The sequence below is a fragment of the Andrena cerasifolii genome, chromosome 1 (assembly GCF_050908995.1).
Source record: "Andrena cerasifolii isolate SP2316 chromosome 1, iyAndCera1_principal, whole genome shotgun sequence".
Lineage (NCBI taxonomy): Eukaryota > Metazoa > Arthropoda > Insecta > Hymenoptera > Andrenidae > Andrena > Andrena cerasifolii.
Genome location: NC_135118.1, coordinates 18,262,795 through 18,281,751, shown reverse-complemented (window position 1 = coordinate 18,281,751; position 18,957 = coordinate 18,262,795). Strand labels below are relative to the sequence as shown.

The 18,957-nt window shown below is 37.0% G+C and overlaps 2 protein-coding genes across 4 annotated transcripts in view; one reads left to right on the top strand and one right to left on the bottom strand.

Annotated features, from left to right (window-relative positions):
* LOC143368412 (sodium-independent sulfate anion transporter) overlaps nucleotides 1-15,661 on the top strand; it is a 33,311-nt gene extending 17,650 nt beyond the window's left edge. Inside the window, exons 3-11 of the mRNA XM_076811113.1 lie at nucleotides 6,994-7,229; nucleotides 10,258-10,459; nucleotides 11,099-11,319; nucleotides 11,774-12,119; nucleotides 12,575-12,877; nucleotides 12,976-13,121; nucleotides 13,817-13,987; nucleotides 14,323-14,476; nucleotides 15,359-15,661. Of these exons, the coding sequence (XP_076667228.1) occupies nucleotides 6,994-7,229; nucleotides 10,258-10,459; nucleotides 11,099-11,319; nucleotides 11,774-12,119; nucleotides 12,575-12,877; nucleotides 12,976-13,121; nucleotides 13,817-13,987; nucleotides 14,323-14,476; nucleotides 15,359-15,399 (1,820 nt within the window). The 3' untranslated portion in view covers nucleotides 15,400-15,661. The remainder of the gene's footprint in view (nucleotides 1-6,993; nucleotides 7,230-10,257; nucleotides 10,460-11,098; nucleotides 11,320-11,773; nucleotides 12,120-12,574; nucleotides 12,878-12,975; nucleotides 13,122-13,816; nucleotides 13,988-14,322; nucleotides 14,477-15,358) is intronic.
* Nucleotides 15,662-15,822: 161 nt separating this feature from the next.
* Nucleotides 15,823-18,839, bottom strand: LOC143368524 (galactokinase). 3 transcript variants are annotated; one of them, XR_013085250.1, is made up of 7 exons: nucleotides 18,424-18,839; nucleotides 17,579-17,765; nucleotides 17,337-17,479; nucleotides 16,966-17,263; nucleotides 16,529-16,850; nucleotides 16,327-16,449; nucleotides 15,823-16,262 (listed from the first exon to the last, which is right to left on the bottom strand). XR_013085250.1 is itself a non-coding variant. In XM_076811331.1 (6 exons), exons 1-6 carry the CDS (start codon nucleotides 18,583-18,585, stop codon nucleotides 16,380-16,382), a joined length of 1,182 nt encoding a protein of 393 aa, XP_076667446.1. In that variant the 5' UTR covers nucleotides 18,586-18,838; the 3' UTR covers nucleotides 15,823-16,379. The 3 variants fall into 3 exon arrangements, 1 of the variants encoding a protein (XP_076667446.1); XR_013085249.1 differs by having other exon boundaries at nucleotides 15,823-16,246; nucleotides 18,424-18,838; XM_076811331.1 differs by having other exon boundaries at nucleotides 15,823-16,449; nucleotides 18,424-18,838.
* Between the last annotated feature and the right edge of the window lie 118 nt (nucleotides 18,840-18,957).

The window sequence follows — 18,957 nt, the reverse complement described above, 5'->3', positions numbered from 1 at the left end:
ATTCGTGATGATTAACATTTTGAATTGAGCAAGGTTTAGCAAAATATCATTGTATGATGATTGAATATCTTTATTTCTGTGGGGAGAGTTTTTTCTACCTCGGTTTGTGCTTCGACCACATGCTGATAATAATAAAAATTTTAAATTCTGGATCTTCTGCTAGACTTTAAAGGGAGAAGGGTAAAGGCGGGTTATATGGAACGACATGTAGGTAATATGGAACTTCGTAAAATTTCGATAAAAAAATAACGAACTCTTCTCGCAATCGTGTATAGTTGGTCCCTAGACACAATAGACGATGCTACTGACAATTGAGCATCAGTCGGGCCTCCGTCATTGAAAGAGAACCGTTTATATTTTTCGTGGTGTGTAAAAGTTTCTGAAAAGTGCATGAAACAGTTAAATATTGCAGTGAAGGTATGTTACGAAGTATTATTTTGATATAATTTATCATTAAATATGTGTGTTCTTGATTATTCAACAATAGTTTACCAGTAAAGTTACTTTCTTCTTAGTATAATTCTTAATTTCTTGTCCGAGTAACGTAGATGAAGTTGATATTGTCGATGACGACGATGATGCGGAATGCTTATTTTGCGATGGTAATTATAATAATGACGACGATGAAAAGTGGACCCAATGTATTTGCTGCTTACAGTGGGCACACGAAAAATGTGGGTGCCAAAGTCAGTCCAAATATGACCTCATTCTTGACATGTTAAATTATTCGGTGGATGTCGGTGGAAGTGTTTCAATTTTAAACCTTAAAGTTTATAATATTCGCATTTTGCATTTTTAACTGTTGTAGCTCATAGCTACGTTAACCGATTTCGCTGGAATTTTCAGCATGTATACAACTTACTTAAATCTACAAAAGGCATTCTTTAAAGTTTCATTACAGGCTCAGATAAGAAAAGTTGAAAAAAACGACCTTAATTATTTTCTTCGCTATTCTGGCAAATTTAATTTTTTCTTTTAAATGACGAAACACACCACCTAGTAAACTAATCCTTCCAGTTTCTCAAGAAAAAACTGAAGTCGTTTGGACCAATTTAAAGAAGTTATTCGGTTTCAAAGGGTGTAACAATACTTTTGTCCGGCACTGCATATCGAATTGCAAAATAATGCTATCCTACATTCGTAGTTTTTTTAGTTGATGGTACTTGATAATTTTATGAGTTTCCACTTTAAGTAAACCTAATAGCATTAATGCAGATATATCCAGACCTGTCATTATGAATGAGAAATTGATGATACTCTTACTATTTACATGTCCCCAGGCATTTTACGTGTTTAATGATTATTTGATTGATTGGCTGAATTGATTGATCAGTCGGTATTGTGTGTTGTCATTCTCCATACCTCTGAAGTGTACCCTGCAAACAGAAATCCATTTTCAATACTGACGTTTTAATACCTGTGAATTAATTTGGAGATGTATTCTTAATCTTGATGAATTATATTTATTAAGCTGATAATAAGGGTACCCTCGCCGTACGGCGATTTACGAAATAGATTTTCCTCACCTGATAGTCACGATAGAAATATATTTAACATTTAAGTTCTTGTGCTATATCAGTACCTACATTTATACAGAATTAATAATAAAAGCAAACGGATCTTTAGTAAACAACAGTCAGTAGATACTTATCTACCTATACATACTATATTTTGTAATGCACCCAGGGTAAACCAACCAGTGAATGACCGAATTGTTGAATCTATGGACCTTTGAGCTTAAAACTTGAATATATTTATGTATAATAAGAAAACAACTGTTGAAATTGCATTTAAATTTATTTTTCTTGAAATTACTATAAAAATAATTACTCATTCTTATCGTAATTTAAAAAAAAAAACAATTATTAAATGTAAAACGTGTAGAAGCCCAGTAAATGCCCGCATACTTTTAATAAGAACTGTACTTATTAATGTTTGCTTAATACGCGTAACTAAAAATATAGGATATTAAAAGTGCAACTACACTCCATTTATAAACATATAATAATGTTTAAATTTATAATTGACATTTATTTGCCTAATGGTCATTCACTGGTATGCGGTCAATTACTGGTTAGTTTACCCTACTTCATTCCCTTTTCACGATAAACCACCGAAAATTTACCTCCAACTAGCACACAAGTGTAGTGCAAACCACAAATGAATAACAGTAGCAAACGAAACCAATGAGATAACATTTCCATCTTGCGATTTTGATAAGTGCAGAGATATCAGAGCAATTTTAATAGGTAGCAATTACAGCATTATACTATTCAAGGAACGTAAACAAACCCATGAGTCAATGTTTCCAGAGATATAGCTACAAGCCTCCAACAATTTAATCTACAATTATAATCGCCTGCAGTGATTATATAATCTTCTAAAATGAAACGATAATGATGATGAATTTATAAATCCCACAAATTATATCATAGATGTCGAATAATAAGCTATTACGACGTAACCGGTGAGACTATCAGGATCTATGAAATTATCGAGCACACAGTGGAGGAATTCCGATAGAACAGATCGAAACGCAGAAAAAGGTATTCCGAAACAGACGTTCACTTTCGCAGCTAAGCAGCTGCATCTAACTCATTATCTGCGCACCTATACCGAATTACCATGATCTGTACTACACGAGGCCATTATCGTAAAGAATCAATGCATCAAACTGATTACCATCTAGGCGAACTCATTGTTTTAATTTGTTCGTGTTTACGCGCTTGCTTTGTTGGAAATTCGTGAAACGTATTAAATTTCTCTTTTACGAATGCTGGCCGAATTTGGGAATTCGCAGCAGCTTCTTACGCAAGAGTGGAAACAAACCACGCGGTTTATTGGGCGACAAGAGAACATCGTGCAACCGATGACGATTACATCGGGGATTTTGGAGACGCCATTGACGTCATCGTGTTCAATTAATTGTGAAAATGGGTCAATCGTTGGAATATTTTCAACCTGAGAACTATTAACATCCACCATTTGCGAATTTCAGTCGGGAATTTTATTTATTTATTTATATTTATACGGGAGAACCCTTTTTATACGAAACTAATATGTTTACTAGCAAAGCCGCGATAAGTCAATATGAAGTACATTTTACAACAATTTTGCAGTATATATTTTTTCAGTTGCTTCGCGCGAAGTGTTCGGTTAAGTTGGAGGCGTTGAAAGGAGAAAGGAAACTTTTGATTTCTCCTTTCTGTGTGAAATATTTGAGGAATAAATTACACATCGTTTGGTCATAGAAACAATCGAACAATGTGCGTTCATTGTAGTGAAAAATGTTTTTGTTTTAAACATTTATTTAAATAAAATGTGTTGATCTGAATTTGTATGTACCTTCTAGCCTGATCACTTTAAAATAATTATTGTGGAACTTAATTCTAATAATTTAGAAGTGTAATCAGTAAGTTTAAAAGGAAAAGCAAAAATGTGATGGTCTATGGGAATAAGAATATTATGTACATGTAACACTTACTTGTTGGTTACTTACAATAATTTATTTATGATAATCAACAAGATATTTTTACACGAATGTCAATAACAATTTGACAGAGAACAACGACGCATCAGGTATTCACGAGCCGTACGAAATCATTGACAGACAATTTAGTGTGGGAAATAAGATATAAAGCATGTTATGTACTTGTGTGAATGAAGGGTCGTATGCAATAAGGGGACAAGCGCTCGACAAGTCAGCAGCCGCGTAAAATGCGCTACTTAGCAGTCTTAGCACTCGCGTTGGCTGTTGGTGGCGCGCGAGATTTATATATACCGTCAAATTGCAGTATTTCTCGAGAAACTTAAGTTCAGGAAAATTATTATAAATTCCCATTTATTTTCGGAAATGAATTTTATACACAATTTGAACTAACTGAAAGTTCATTTCCGAAAATAAATGAGATTTATAATGTTAGTTCAAATTGTGTATTACTAGTTAATTGCGAACATATGAACACATCTATAATTTGTAATAAATGTTAGCACTGCATGTGTTTTTGTGTTCGTTGCGATTTACGAGATTAAGGAATCCATTAAAAAAAAACACTGACTGAAATGAATTAGATTACACGTGGAACGATGAATACGTATGTTAATAGTAGTATTAGCACCTATAAGAATTACAATAGATAATGTCAGTAGAGAAGATTGGACATTATTAACTGCTTTAATTCCCATTTAAAAGTTGAGAAAAACTGAATAGTGAATTAAGTACCTAATGAGTTTTTCATTGCTATTAAAGTAGAAATAACGAAATGAAGAGATGAACTAATTGTATCAGTTATAAAATTTTTCTTCAAAAAGATTCAACGGACGCATTTTTTCATTTAACATCCAACACAGATATATATAATATTATCATTTATTATCATTTATTAATTTGTTCTAATTACTACCTATCATTAATCTATTATCATTCATTTACTATAATATATTTTCATATAATAGAGATAATTAAATTGGAACTAGACAGATTTGTCATTCTCTTTCCCCGGTTACACCTTTGTCGATTTTTCAAGATCAAACCAGCTTTTGGGAGCATCTTTAGCTTACATCTTTGTGACCTTTCTGACATATACTTTCGATCTATATAAACAAATCTGCGCCATTCCATCATCAATTGAATAGTGTTCCTTGTGAGTACCCACCGATTTTTTTAGAAAGTTCTGCGACACACGAGTCCCAAATCGCGCCCCCGTTGGCGCAGCGAAATTAAATAATTCCATTAGCGAATGTGTTAAGCCCCAGTCAGGAGTAATTTATAGCACAATTTGTAACCGCGAAGTCAGACACGATTTAATCCAATGGGACAGGTGTAGAACCGATTAGGCGGGGATAAATTTTCAATTGGGAAATTTTTCCGCAATTTAATCGTCACGTGCTGACGCGAAAGACCAGTTAAACCTGTCTAGCTTCACTTTTGGACGCAATTATCACCAAGTTACCTAGTAACTCCGGCGACGTGCATACTTGCATGCATTATGGTAATCTCGTATGTAGATGTCTCGTGACGGAAATTTTTCTTCTTTTTTATCTCCGCATTTCATTTTTCTCCTTGTTCTAATCCCGGTACTTTCTAAAGTTGCCAGTTGAGAAGTCAGGACGTCAGGCATTCCCAGGGATCTATAATATATCTCCATCGGAAACTCCACGTACGCGTTAAATAATTATGTATGTACGCTTCGCGGCTCTTTGTCTCGTCGTAGCGTTTTCCACGCGAGCAGGCGGTAGTCTAAGCGTTATAAATTATGAATGCCGTGGTTACGCACGCCAGTATATTGTATATATGAGGTGACAGTTAGTTTTTCTTCATACATTTATTAAAGCTTCTTTTTTTTTTCTTTTTACGAGCGACACTGGTAAATTAGATTGAAGGATAAGGGGAGAAAAACGAGGAATGTCCATTTTTCGTGACTTTGCGATTTATAGCATATTTTGTTGGTGGCAACTGGGACTACAGAACTGTCGAATCACAAAGGGTTATAACGTGAAAGTTTTGATGTACCGGTTAAAAACAGGTAATGCACTGGACCAAACACTTATAGTGCCTCTACGAGCTATAGTGACTTAGGTGTGAGGTCACTCAGCGGGGTCTTAAGCGATATCCTGCTGGGTATGGGCCGCTAAACGTGGCCTCCTACTACCTCTTGCAGGACTGTGTTTACGGAGGATCAGGACAAAACCGGGGCCCTATAGATTAAGTGTTACATCTTCGATTTTAATAAAATAAAATAGAAATTGACGATACTGTTTATCATTATTAAAAGACACCAATTAAGCTTTGCTACTGGCTATTAAAAATTGTCTCATTGTCAGCACATATTAAATACAAATCCATTTCAGTAAGGTATATGTACCTACTGCATTACAACAGTAGAAATATAAATTATTTTATATTAATAACTTGTTTTACCCTTTAGGGCCCAGGTTTTAACCTGGTCTTCCCTAAACACAGTCCTGCAAGAGGTAGTAGTGGGGGCACGTTTAGCGGCCCGTACCCAGCAGGGTATCGGTTAAGATCCCGCTGGGTACCTCACACCTAAGTCACTATAGCTCGTAGAGGCACTATAATTTTCTCAATAAAGCTGTTTTGTGATGTTCCCTGTTTTTCCCCCTTACGCTTCAAATATTCTACACAAACCAGACCTTCATTTCTGATATTTGACTGGCATCTTTCTATTATCCAGAATTTGATAGAATGATGTCTGAATTGGCTTAATTGTATTGAGCCACACACTTCGCCCTCCGATTTTGAAGTAACGACAGTGTATTTTCAGCTAAATACACTTACTCTTAAGGGGAGAAGCCCGTATAAGTAAAACAGTGGTTAAAATTAATAAGTTGGTTAAACCTTGTGGTCATATTCTGAGGAATATTATAAACTAAAAATGTGCAAAATTTGAAGTTGATTGGTCAAGTAGTTTTTTAGTTATCCCCGGCGCTAATTTTGAAAACGTGGTTTCGAGAAAAACGCATTTAAAATGCGCTTTAGGTGTGGTTGGCGTTCGGAGGCGCGCTGACTCACCAGGCTATATTATCAACACAGAAGTGAATTTCGGCTCATAAATTTAAGAATATATTTTTTAAATGTTTTAGATGCGATTTATAGAAAAAATTTTGTTTCTATTTTTCGACCGATTTATACGGTCTTCTCCCGTTAAAATAAAAATAGTTGAAGTACCTTTGTTCTTACTTCTACCAAATACACTTCACATTGTACCACAGACTACTCTTTCTTTCGTATACAAGACAGCTAATTCAGTGATTCATTACGAATGAAATTCATTATAATAATTATGAATTTAAAAGTAATTAAATTACTCTGTTTCGCAAAAGCACAAATTTCCCCGAAGCCTCGTGGATCCACAAGTGAAATTAGAATTCTAGTAACCCACTGTCGATTCTTATTATGTCATCTCATAAAAGTTGTATTAAAAAAGAAGTAAAGGAGTATACATGTACAAAGGTCCGTGAAATTTGTTTCAGTTGCACACAATCCAGAAAAGAATCTCCTGTGCACGCTCGGAAGGAAGTGTCTGTACGAGCGGATCAAAAAGACTTGCAGGAAAAAGTTACTGTACAAAAGGGTGCCCATTGTAGCGTGGTCACAAACGTATCGCAAGGACTACATAGCAAGCGATCTGGTTGCTGGTATTACCGTAGGCCTTACCGTTATACCACAAGCAATAGCTTACGCGAATGTTGCAGGACTTCCTTTACAGGTAAGGACATTAACGTTCGTTCACCTTTACAAATCTTCCGTGGACCAGTTTCGTAGTTTAGGAATAAAATGTCGCTACGCTGTCGCTTCGTTTAAGGGATCTCTCTAGTTCGACGCTATGAAATTAAGGCACGTTTGGGGGAATTTTTTAAAAGAAAAGTATCGAGTATTCTGATTCCAAACTTTGTACGTTTATTAATTGACATTGGAAGAATGCGCTCAATTTTTTTATCCAATAATAACACTTTTGTTCAAAGTTACAGGTGGTGGTACTTTGATACTACCAACACTGTAACTTTGAACAAAATCACTATTATTGCAAAAAAGATTTGAGCACATTCGTCGAATGTTAATTAATAAACGTAGGGGAAGGTAGGGCAAGACGGGGTAGTTAAGGTTTGATGATGAATAAAACACAGATTTAAAATTTAAAACATAATTCAGTTTAACTGTGAATCAACCTAAGTTCCTCCCCATCTTGCCCACGGGTGGGGTAAGATGGGGTACCAATTAAGAAACAGTATAAATAAAGTATATATATAAAGTAATTATTTATTGGGTTGACAGAGGAGGCACACATGTATGGCTTCGTCGTCCTCATCTCCTACATCAACACAGGAGAAATGAACCCATTTGCCACATATTTGGCAGCTTATCCACCTTTCCACAAGGGAATCAGTTCTTTTGGACTAATTAATAGAAAAGAAGTATCATTTTTCTCGGCCCGTCTTCCGTCTGTAGTTATTAAGCGTCCTGGAACAATGAGAAACTATGATTTTTATTTCTAGGTAATGAAAATGAGAGTTACCCCATCATGCCCGAAACATTATTTACAAAAGTATAAAAATAATATACGTACCTTATAGTCAGCTAAATTCTGCCTGAGAGACACTTACATATACCGGAGATCTTCTATATTATTATATCACTGTCGCAGGTGCTAAAAATAAGGAAAAAGTAAGAAAGGCCAATAAATTATAAATTCTAATCTAACTTCGTCACGCGTCCACAAGTTTTATTGATTCGCTGCTCACTGACGGCGCCGATAGCGACGCATCTAACGCGTATGCTGAATTTTAATTAGTGCGTTTGTATCACGAGATACGGGGGGTACCCCGTCTTGCCCCACCTTCCCCTACAAAGTTTGGAATTATGATACTCGATGCTTTTCTTTTAAAAAATTTCTCCAAAATTGCCTTATATTCGGAGCGTCAAACTAGAGAGGCCCATTAATTTGCGAAGAGTTCCTCGACACGCCCGCCTGCTTCCACTAAATGCAAGTAGCCAGTTGCTCGGAAAGTCCGTACCAAAAATGCAGGGAAATTCGAAGGCATTTTTCTTGTACAGGATTAGCATTTTATTCAATAATGTATGCACCATTTGCCAGAATTTCATAATAAATAATCCCCTTTCCGAGGGGAAACTTCTTGTTGCAATCCTTTGCCTGGCGAAAATCCTACGGACTTTCCGAATAATCCAATACGTATATTGAATTGCGATATATATATACAGTGACTCACGAGCTTGTTCACATAAATTAGGAAGAAATAATTTGGTCGAAAGATCGTGACAATATTTCGGGAAGACATTCATGAGTGACTGTATAAAATGGCCCTTTGCACTGCTACTCATTTGCTAGCAGCAAGTGTGAAATCATTTGACTCGCGGCAGAAAAGTGTCTTAATTAAAATTAAAGAGTCTCGAGATTAAACCTATGACGATCCCAGCTTACCTAGCTAATCGCATCTTATGATCATATTATTTGTCAGCTCGGCATTTTTAATCTGAAGAAAGTCATTTTTTGAAAGCGACACTGTTCCATGTTCTCCGTAATTTAATTATTCAGTTATCGTTTATGGTATGATAGAAGAAATTGAGGAAATATATAAATATATACATGCAGTTGCTTTCTATTCGTATACGTACGAAAGTTTTCTTCGCCTGAATCCTCTTCATTAATATTTATTTTTAAAACATAGTAGTTCGTATTTAAATTTGTATATAAGAATTGAAATACTTCAACTTGTAGAAGGGAAAAGCTGTGGTCGAGAAAAGTGTTCCTCCTAGAATGAAATTCATTATCAACTTGTACTCCTTTTTTGACACAGAAAAAGTTGGCATTAGCGAACAGAAAGTGGTCCTATATTTTTCCGTGACATTTTCCTCTTTATATTCGTGGTATCGTTCGAAAGAACTTTGGAACTAAGTCTGAGAAAAAGGCAACTTTAATTCTGGTACATTCAACGTAGTGTAGGTACTGTAAAAGGACGAAACACTCATGCATCGGCCAAAGCAGTAATTAAAGTTTTACAGAAAATGTTCAAGTACTTCCTGAATCTTCTTCCTAATCACTTGAAACTCGAAGCCACACTAACTGCGGTATCTTAAATCTCTAGATCGTTCTCGAATAACATCAAACATAACAGGAAGTATAAACCCTATTTATACTTAAAAAATTACTTTCGACACTGAAGAAAATTAAATGTTCACTTCCAAAGATGCCATTACTCATTGCTGCACTTTCAATTTCATTACGTTCGCGCGCAATAAAATACAACGATAAATGAGAAGTCTCCCATCGATTATTGATTCTTTCGGTACTTTCATCGTTTTCTAAACGACGCTGTTATTTTTCTTGTCGAAGGAGCTAAATTTTAGGACCCTATCAAAGCGTCCCTACTTTCCCATTTAAAGGGAACGTGGGGTTTTGAAATTCAGAAGATCTAGATCCCCACGGTTCTATATAAATGTAATTCAAAGTTTAGCAATTTGTTAGCAATTATTTCTCGATTTAAATGGTAATTAATTTCGTTCTATCGTACCAATTTTCATCGCCAAGAAGAATAAATTTTCATAATTCTGTCTAAGGCAACAGACACTTCTTGTGTCGTTCCATTAGTATCATTTCAATGATTAAAATTCACATTTGATGTTAAGCTTGATAACTGCTAAGAAAGTAGAGTAATACTAAAAAAACCTTAGCAATTGAAAAAAAAGATAAGCATGTGAAGGTGTGTTTTACTTTGCAGTACGGTTTGTATTCTTCTTTCATGGCTTGCTTCGTCTACACCATACTAGGATCTTGCAAAGATGTGCCAGTTGGACCAACAGCGATTATCGCGATATTGACTAGAGAAACATTACAAAAATCCGACTTGGGTCCCGAATTTGCGGTCCTTTTAACCTTCGTATCTGGCTGCGTGTGTTTGCTGATGGGAATATTACAATTAGGTAATTATATCATTGAAGATTCTTAAATCAGAGTTCGTCAAGTTTCTCTGTGTCAGTTTGCAAACGACATTGAACTTTTAATATAAATATCATTAAGTTGTTTAAAATATATAAGGTGCTCCAAAGTAAATAACATCTCAGAAGAAAAAGATTTCTCTCAAAGAATGGATCTCGAATAAATTTTCTATTTTCGTATACAACGTAAGGAAATAGTAATTTACTAGTTACATTATTTTTTCAAAAAACTGCACAAAATTTACTTTAATTAAGTACATTCCCTTGCATCTCTTTGATTCAGTATCCTTGTCGATTTACTAATCAATAAAAGGAAGAAAAAATCGAAATCAATAAGGTAATGATCGAAGTCTCCTTATAAATAAATCTTGTTCCACATTTTCGACTAATTCTATCGAAAAGAATCACCTCCACTTGTACTGCACCATTTATTTTGGGACATCCTATATTACATTGTTATATAACTCTGTGTGATTCATACAGGAAGAATACCTTTGTGGAATCTAATCATTTATTTAATATTAGCACACAAGTTTTCTAACGTGCCTTCATGTAATACACGAAAGTGATGAAAGTACTAATATAAGTGCATTTAATAAATTCCCCCATATCTTCTTTTATCAGGCTTTCTGTTAGACTTCATATCGGGGCCGGTTTCGGTCGGCTTCACGTCGGCAGCAGCGATTATCATCGCGACCAGCCAGATAAAGGACATTCTAGGCATTCATATCACCGGTAGCAAATTCGTCGAAGTTTGGCAAAATATATTCGAAAAGATCGGCGAAACGAAGCTCTGGGATACCGCGCTTGGTATCACTTGTATAATCGTCCTGCTTCTTCTCAGGGTGAGTATCGCCATGCTTCTTATTTAAAAAATAACGCACGCTCTAAATTTTATAAGTATAATACACGATACATTAAAATATCCCACTGTATATCCAGTTGTGCCTGTACGCTTCCACGAGTGAATCAACGATTCACCAAATCGCTTTGTCCATAAATTATTGCCCTTGCGCAGCTGCAGGTGTTACTTTCACCTAAACATGGTCACACGTCCAATAAACAAATGTCTAACATTTCTTAAGCACCACTCGTCAAGACCGTGATCCTGCAGACACAAGGGCACCGAATGGATTAAGTTTATTCAAATGTATTCAAATTTATTCGTGCGTTTTGAATCTCTCACGTTCCTGGCCATGTCAGCCGCCGAAACATTATTTACCCTAACTAACCCACACGTGATTCCCGCTTGCTCCTGGGATGATAAATAAAGTTGTTTTCTTGCGGTGTGTTTTGCAGAAGATCAAGGACATATCAGTGGCGCAGAAGGCTGTAAAGATGCCCTCGAAGGTACAAGTGTTTATGGAGAAGTCCCTCTGGTTGCTCTCCACGTCGCGGAATATACTCGTGGTCCTCGTCTGCGGTGTCATGTGCTGGCTTCTGGAAAGCCACTTGGGTTCGTCGCCGGTCAGGCTGACCGGCCACGTTAAACAAGGACTCCCGGAATTTCAGCTGCCACCGTTCAAAACGAGCCACAGAAATGAAACCTACGGTTTCGTCGACATGATCTCGGCTCTGGGCTCTGGGTGTCTAGTCATTCCTCTGCTGAGCCTTTTGGAAACCATCTCTATCGCCAAAGTCTTTAGTAAGCACGCGCCATCCCTGTTAACGCGATCACATTCGCTAAGAGCTCGTTTCTCGGCGACCGTCGGTGAGCATTTAACGTAGAGGGGATACGATTCTAAGGCAAGAGTGAGTCACTCTAAACAGTCGAAACGCCCGCCGCGCACGCAAGAGACGGAGAATCAGGCGTTCAAAAGACGGAGCGAGACAAAGTCTCAACGCGTTGCCTCTCTCGGACCGTTCCTCGCTCGTTTGCAGTCTCTGCAGCCTCTGACTCGCTCTCGCCTTCGCGGGACAGGAGTGAGCCAGAAGTGGAGATAGCGCCGAGCTCTTAACGTGTAGGCCAAACCGAGCTCTTAGCGAATAAATATTTTACTACCGCTCTCCCACCGCTACATATATAATTGATTCTACCCCTAGTTTAAACGAAACGCGGTGTTCGTTTGCACGTTTATATTTAGTAATGTGTACTTTCAGACGAAGGTACACCGATCGACGCGACGCAAGAGATGCTGGCGTTGGGCGCGTGCAACGTCGTGTCTGCCTTCGTTTCCTCGATGCCCGTCAGCGGTGGCCTCAGCCGTGGAGCTGTGAACCATTCCTCTGGCGTAAAGACCACGCTCGGTGGTGTTTACACAGGCCTCTTAGTCCTCGTGTCACTTCAGTTCCTTACCCCGTACCTCTATTTTATCCCAAACGCCGCCCTCGCAGCGATCATCATCGCTGCGGTCATCTTCATGGTGGAGTTACACGTGATCAAGCCCATATGGCGAACTAAAAGTACGGTCTTCTTCCTTAAACTGTTAACCATATGTATGAAACAATGCTCTTCAGTCACCGTTACCCCATACGATTCATGATACGTTTCTTTCTTCCAGAAATTGATCTCATACCCGCAATAGCCACGTTTTTGTGCTGTCTCTTTATAAGGCTCGAGCTAGGTATAGTGATCGGTGTCGGTATAAACGTGCTGTTCCTACTTTACGCTTCTGCGCGGCCGTCGTTACGAGTTCATAAAGATACGGTGAGGCAGCTTTCATTTTACAGCGTATTTATTAAGGGATCATTTTGAAATTACTCATGGCTTTTTGAGGGGAGGAGAGGGGGTCATAATCTTTATTTAATTTATACTAATAAGGGGGGATATTTTTAAATTTCGGGTTTAAATTTTTAATTCATTTGACACTATAAAAAGGGTTGAAAAAAGCAAGAGGGGTATATTTTTCTTCACCATCATCCCCCCCTGGAAAAAAGTCTCCCGACACCCCTGGAGGGGGTCGCGAATTCCTTACGTTTTCCCGGAAGCGAGTTAAATGAATTATATACACCTTTAAAAGAATTTTAATAACTGAAGAAATTAAATGTAAAAAATATTACGGTAGGAGAGGTTGGAAGGTCTTAATTTGTCTGTATCTTTCAGATAAGTACAGAGGGCGGAATTTATGGTATCGCAATTCTACTCACTCCGTGAGAGACTAACTTTGTGCGACTATAGCGAGGGGTGTGAGGGTGTTTTTTTTAAATAAAAATTCTTTTAATACTTTCAAACAGTGATCTTTCATTTGCAATAAACTCCCTCTGTCTAGCTTGTCATTTTCATATAGAAAAAAAATCATAAAGAATGCTTAATTTTCGGGCAAAGAAAGTAACTATTTCATTGTGGTATACTACTTTCATTGAATTTTATTGTTTCTAACGTAAGACTCTTTATTGTTGCAGAGTATCAACGGCTGTGAATATCTTGTCATAACGCCTGACAGAAGTCTCGTTTTCCCAAGCGTTGAGTACGTGCGAGCGGTAATTAGTAAGCAGGGTACGAAGCAGGGAACGGCGGTACCTGTTGTCATAGATTCTACGCATATTCAGGCAGCAGATTTTACAGCTGCGAAGGTATGTTCGTGCAGATTAGTGTTTAGGAATCAGAGTTACAGAATTTATCAGTCATATAAACTACGTTAGGTCAGTGATTTCTAGGCGGTCGCCACGATTATTTTTAGTTGCCGATTTTTAGCACTTATTCTTTTTAATTATTAAGTTAGAATTATATGCTGAAATTCTTATATTTACTGTTTTCTTTACCTTATATGGGGGGGGGGGGGTCTAAGGATATTTGAGTCTTATAAAAGAGGATCATGACTCAAAAAAGATTAGGAAACACTACGTTAGGTATTATTTTGTGTTGCTTATCTTTTGATATTATATTGAAGTTAATATTAATCATTCAGGGTGTCAAGAATCTAACGGAGGATTTCTCCAAACGTGGGCAGCCTTTGATCTTTCATAACTTAAAACCAAGTGTCATCGAAATCTTCAAGGGCGTGAAACCTTCAGGTTTGAGGTGTAGTTCCAACGAACTTGAGCTAAATGACTGCCTTAAAGGTAACTGAAATATCATTCTTTCGATATAATATATTGAAAGTCTAGTATTAACCCTTTCAGTGTTAAAGTTTCACTGTTAAACGCATGTTGTAGGTGGAAATTCTACGATCATGTTTGTTCACTACTTCCACGGTACTCAGAGGGTTAATAGCTGATTAATAGCATCTTAATCTACTTTTTATTAGCCCTGATAGCCAGATCTGGGCAGCAGAATCTGACATCAGAACCGTAGTCGTCTGTGTCCGCAGATGGCTGCGTTCTGAGGTGCAGAGCCTGATGTCAGTGCTTAATGTCAGATCGGCAGCAGATTCTGCCGTCTGCTACGGTTCTGACGTCAGACTCTGAGCTCTCATACCAGAGCCAAACCCTGCTACCAATCTGATGTCAGACTGGAGACAGATGGTTATCAGGGAGTATTGAAATCTTAGAAATTACATAATTAGATGATACAGTATAAGCAGAGTTGGCCATTAACTAAATAATTTTTTTATGAAGTTTCAACTTCAGCGTCGAAAAAATTTTTCAACTTCAACTTTAACTGTAACTTTAAGGTTAACTTTATTCGACGTTGTATAATTTTCCGGCGCGCGTTCGAACCACCATGGAGCGGGAGTTGAGGCCTGGCGCGCGCGTTACAATTTGTAGTATCACTCAATGATGGTTCCCGGCGGTTCGGAGGCGCACCAAAAAATTATTCGACGTCGAATAAAGTTAAAGTTGAAAATTTTACTTTATCCGTCGAATAAAAAAATAACTTTATTCGACAAATGACGAATAAATCCTTTAATTTTTATTCATCATTCGGAATTTTTACTTAAATAAAAATTTTGCCCATCTCTGAGTACAACAATAAAATTAAAACAAATTTTATTTATTTTGCAGAATTGTCAAATGGTCCGGCGGCTATTACGAATAGGTGCTGACAATACTAAAGGCACCCACACACTATCGAGAATGCTCGTCGAGCGAGCACATGAAAATTCCGTCCCGCAACTACTTTTCTTTATATTGTAAGCATCAGTATTATATCAACAAGAAGACAGACGATAACATAGACAATACTTATTATAAGAGGAAGTAATGTTTTTCATAGTTGTTTCGAGATAATAATTAACTCCAACGTAACGGGTATTTACGTGACGCTGGTGCTTCATTCAAAAACGAGAATAAAATAAGAAGCTGTCGGTCGTTTAAGCGTGATGGCATAGAAACTGGCATAGTAAACTAGAAATTATGAAACGTATTATGAAAGTTTTAAGAAGAACTGTGCTGCATCAATGCCGCGCCAAAGGAGTTAATAGAAATATGACTAGAGTAACAAAAAGGTGTAAATACGAATGAATATGTCGATACAAGCCCATATTTTTATGTAGTAATGATATTTTACATATTTTTTTATACATATACATTATTGTACATATCTATGTAGTAATCACTTTTTTTAATAACTTTCGTATGTGTTTTATAAATGTACCTTATTTGAAAAAGTGTTAACAAGTGTTGAGAAAATATTGTGACCGTTTAGCTTAGACGATATGTTATACAAAAATCGAAATTTCAGTAAAATTGTATCGATAAACGCCTCCTTTGTTAGAAGTACAGTATCCCCTGACTATGGGCTCGCTTTCGTCACCTCTCTCGCACTTATTTTCTCTCACTCGCGCCATCGGCCCCTTGGAATCGTCTCCGCTACTCGCTAAGCGCTCACGCCAGTGCCAGCCTCGTGTCGCGAGCGAATAGCGAGAGGATACTGAGAGGATCGCTTTCTTCCTGAAATTAAAACGATCTATTCAATATAAATACGAAAAGAATCTTAAAGTTTTTAGTTAAGCACCATTATTTGTACATACTCTTGCTACTCGAGATTAGGTAACTTCTCATTTTCGTTTTACCGAGGCACCATTTAATTTATGTCCAAGAACCTTGCTCCCATTGCAGGTTTCGCGATGTAGAATGTTGCATTTCCAGGATATCTATAAAAAGAGAAACAGTATTTGTAAATACTATTACCGAACAATCAAATCGAAACTGTTAAAGACAGCGAAACCTTACTTAGCCTTTATATGCTTGATTGTTTCATCGACTGCATCTTTTCTTAGTAAAGTTACCGTGCAACCCCCAAAACCAGCACCAGTCAAACGACTCCCTAATACACCGTTTACTTCTCTCGCTGCTGATACCAAAATATCAAGTTCCACAGAAGAAACTTCGTAATCATTTTTCAACGAGTCGTGGCTTTCGTTCATCAACTGCCCAAATTTGTTAAAATCCCCCTTTTCGAGAGCAGCTGTGGCATCGATTGTTCTCTGAATTTCTGTGATCACATGGCGAGTTCTTTTTATTGTTTCTTTAGATACAATCTGCGATTGCAAAGCTGGGGATAAAATAGATTAGGCGAAGTCGACGTTAAATGCAAAACAATAGTAGTATTCAATATAATGACAATAAAAGAGTAATTTCCTTTTTGCAATACTGTGTCTCTCTTTTACCTTGAACGTCACTTATACACGCATCCCGCAAACTTTTCTTATGCAACATCTTTGCAGCTGCGTAACAGCTATCTCTGCGCTCGCAATATGCGCTCGAGCTTAGTTTGTGCGGAGTGTTTGAATTAGTAATGAGAAAGACGTAGTCGTCTATTTGCGACATAGAGATTTGCTTGGTAGTAAGATCTCTACAGTCAAGAAGAAGGGCGTACCCTTCCTTCCCCATCACGGAAATAAATTGATCCATGATACCGCATGGAACACCAGCGAATTCATGCTCCACCCGTTGGCATGCTAAAGCCTGAAAACGAACGGGTATCAGTTCTCGTTTCTCTATTACAAGTTAAGAAAATTAGGTAACTATGTAATTATACCTTATCTTCTGGCGTGTTCAATTGTGAACCAGTTAACGCTTCCAAGAATGTATAAGTAGCAACCTCTAAAGCAGCTGAACTACTAAGACCAGCGCCAACAGGTACTGTTGATACAATTACAGCATTAAATGCTGGTACGTCGCCTGAAATTGAGGTTTAACTAAAATTAATACACTGTAATTTTATGATATTAATTATATTTTTGTGCAACTTCAGTAAAATAGACACGGCGTTCAACTAACAAGTAAAATTTGCTATGCAGCCTTTTACGTAGTTTGCCCATTTCGGTTCTCCTGGTTTTATACTATTACGAGTCCCTGCTTCAAATTCAACCTGATTTTCAGAACTGACTGTCTCGCTAAGAGACACAATTTTGTGTTTCTTCGTACTATTAAATTTTCCAGCTACAACTGTCACCATAGGTAATGCCTAAAAATTGGAATAATTTATTAACATATTAGACAATACAGCTATTTAATTCAGTGACTTTTGAGATCTCGAAATGATACTTTAAATTAATTGGCAGTTAATCGGAAAAGTGATTAAAAAAATTAATTTTTTGGAAATAATAAGCACCCGCTATTATTCTTGACACAATTGTACACGAAAATCGTCTATTTTACAAAAATATGAAATTATATAATTACGCAATCATCAGATAAGCATGATCAAGATTAAAGCGAGTTGATTAAATATATCTCTCGTTCTATAATTAAACATCATTGATATTAAATGAATTCAAATTCACTACAGATCAACAAAATTTATCTCTTCGATTTATTTCCTAATAAACGTTTGCATTAAAACGCACATTGAAGAACGATACTGTTATTCAAATTTAAAATATATTTGAATCAGTTGATCATAGAATCCTAATAGATGATTTAAATTTAAATGAAGCCTCGAAAAAGAACTACGAGGATCAAAAGAAACTATGAATTACAGCCGGATTGTTTCTGTCAAAATACGTGATACGTGTTCTATGGAATACATTTACCAATTAGTAACAGCAAACAACGGCAGATTCGCTTATATTTTATTTCAAAGGAAAAAACCGCAACGCTTCTTTAAACATCGAGAATTTTACCATCGGCAAGACGAAACCATCGTTGTAATCGGTGTGTTCTCCGATCAGATTCACGCGACCCGGAGCGCAAACGCACACATCTGCATTCACTCCAAATTCCTCCAGGAAAGCTTCCAAAGCTTGCGATTTAATCACATCTACATCAGGCACTGCCACTGCCATTTCTCCCAGTTTCTTTAACTTTGTATCTGCTAATATGCGTGATCGAGCTGAAGACCCGATTTTCAATGTCCCATGGATCGACGAAAGGAAGCTTTAATCGAACTGAATATAAACGAAAAATTGTTCGCGCTTTACGTAATCCACGATGTACGAAGGATATCTATGAAAGATACTCGAGAAATGATCACCATGTAACAGTTCATATCAAAGTGCCCGTTATCAATCGAACATTGTTTTATGAGCAGGTACAGAGGTTGCATATGTGCACGAACACACGATTATCTCTCGCGTGATGATACCCAGGGCCGTCTTAACAATTTTGAGCGCCCTTGGCTAAGAAAATTTGGCGCCCTAACACCTCACGTAAATACC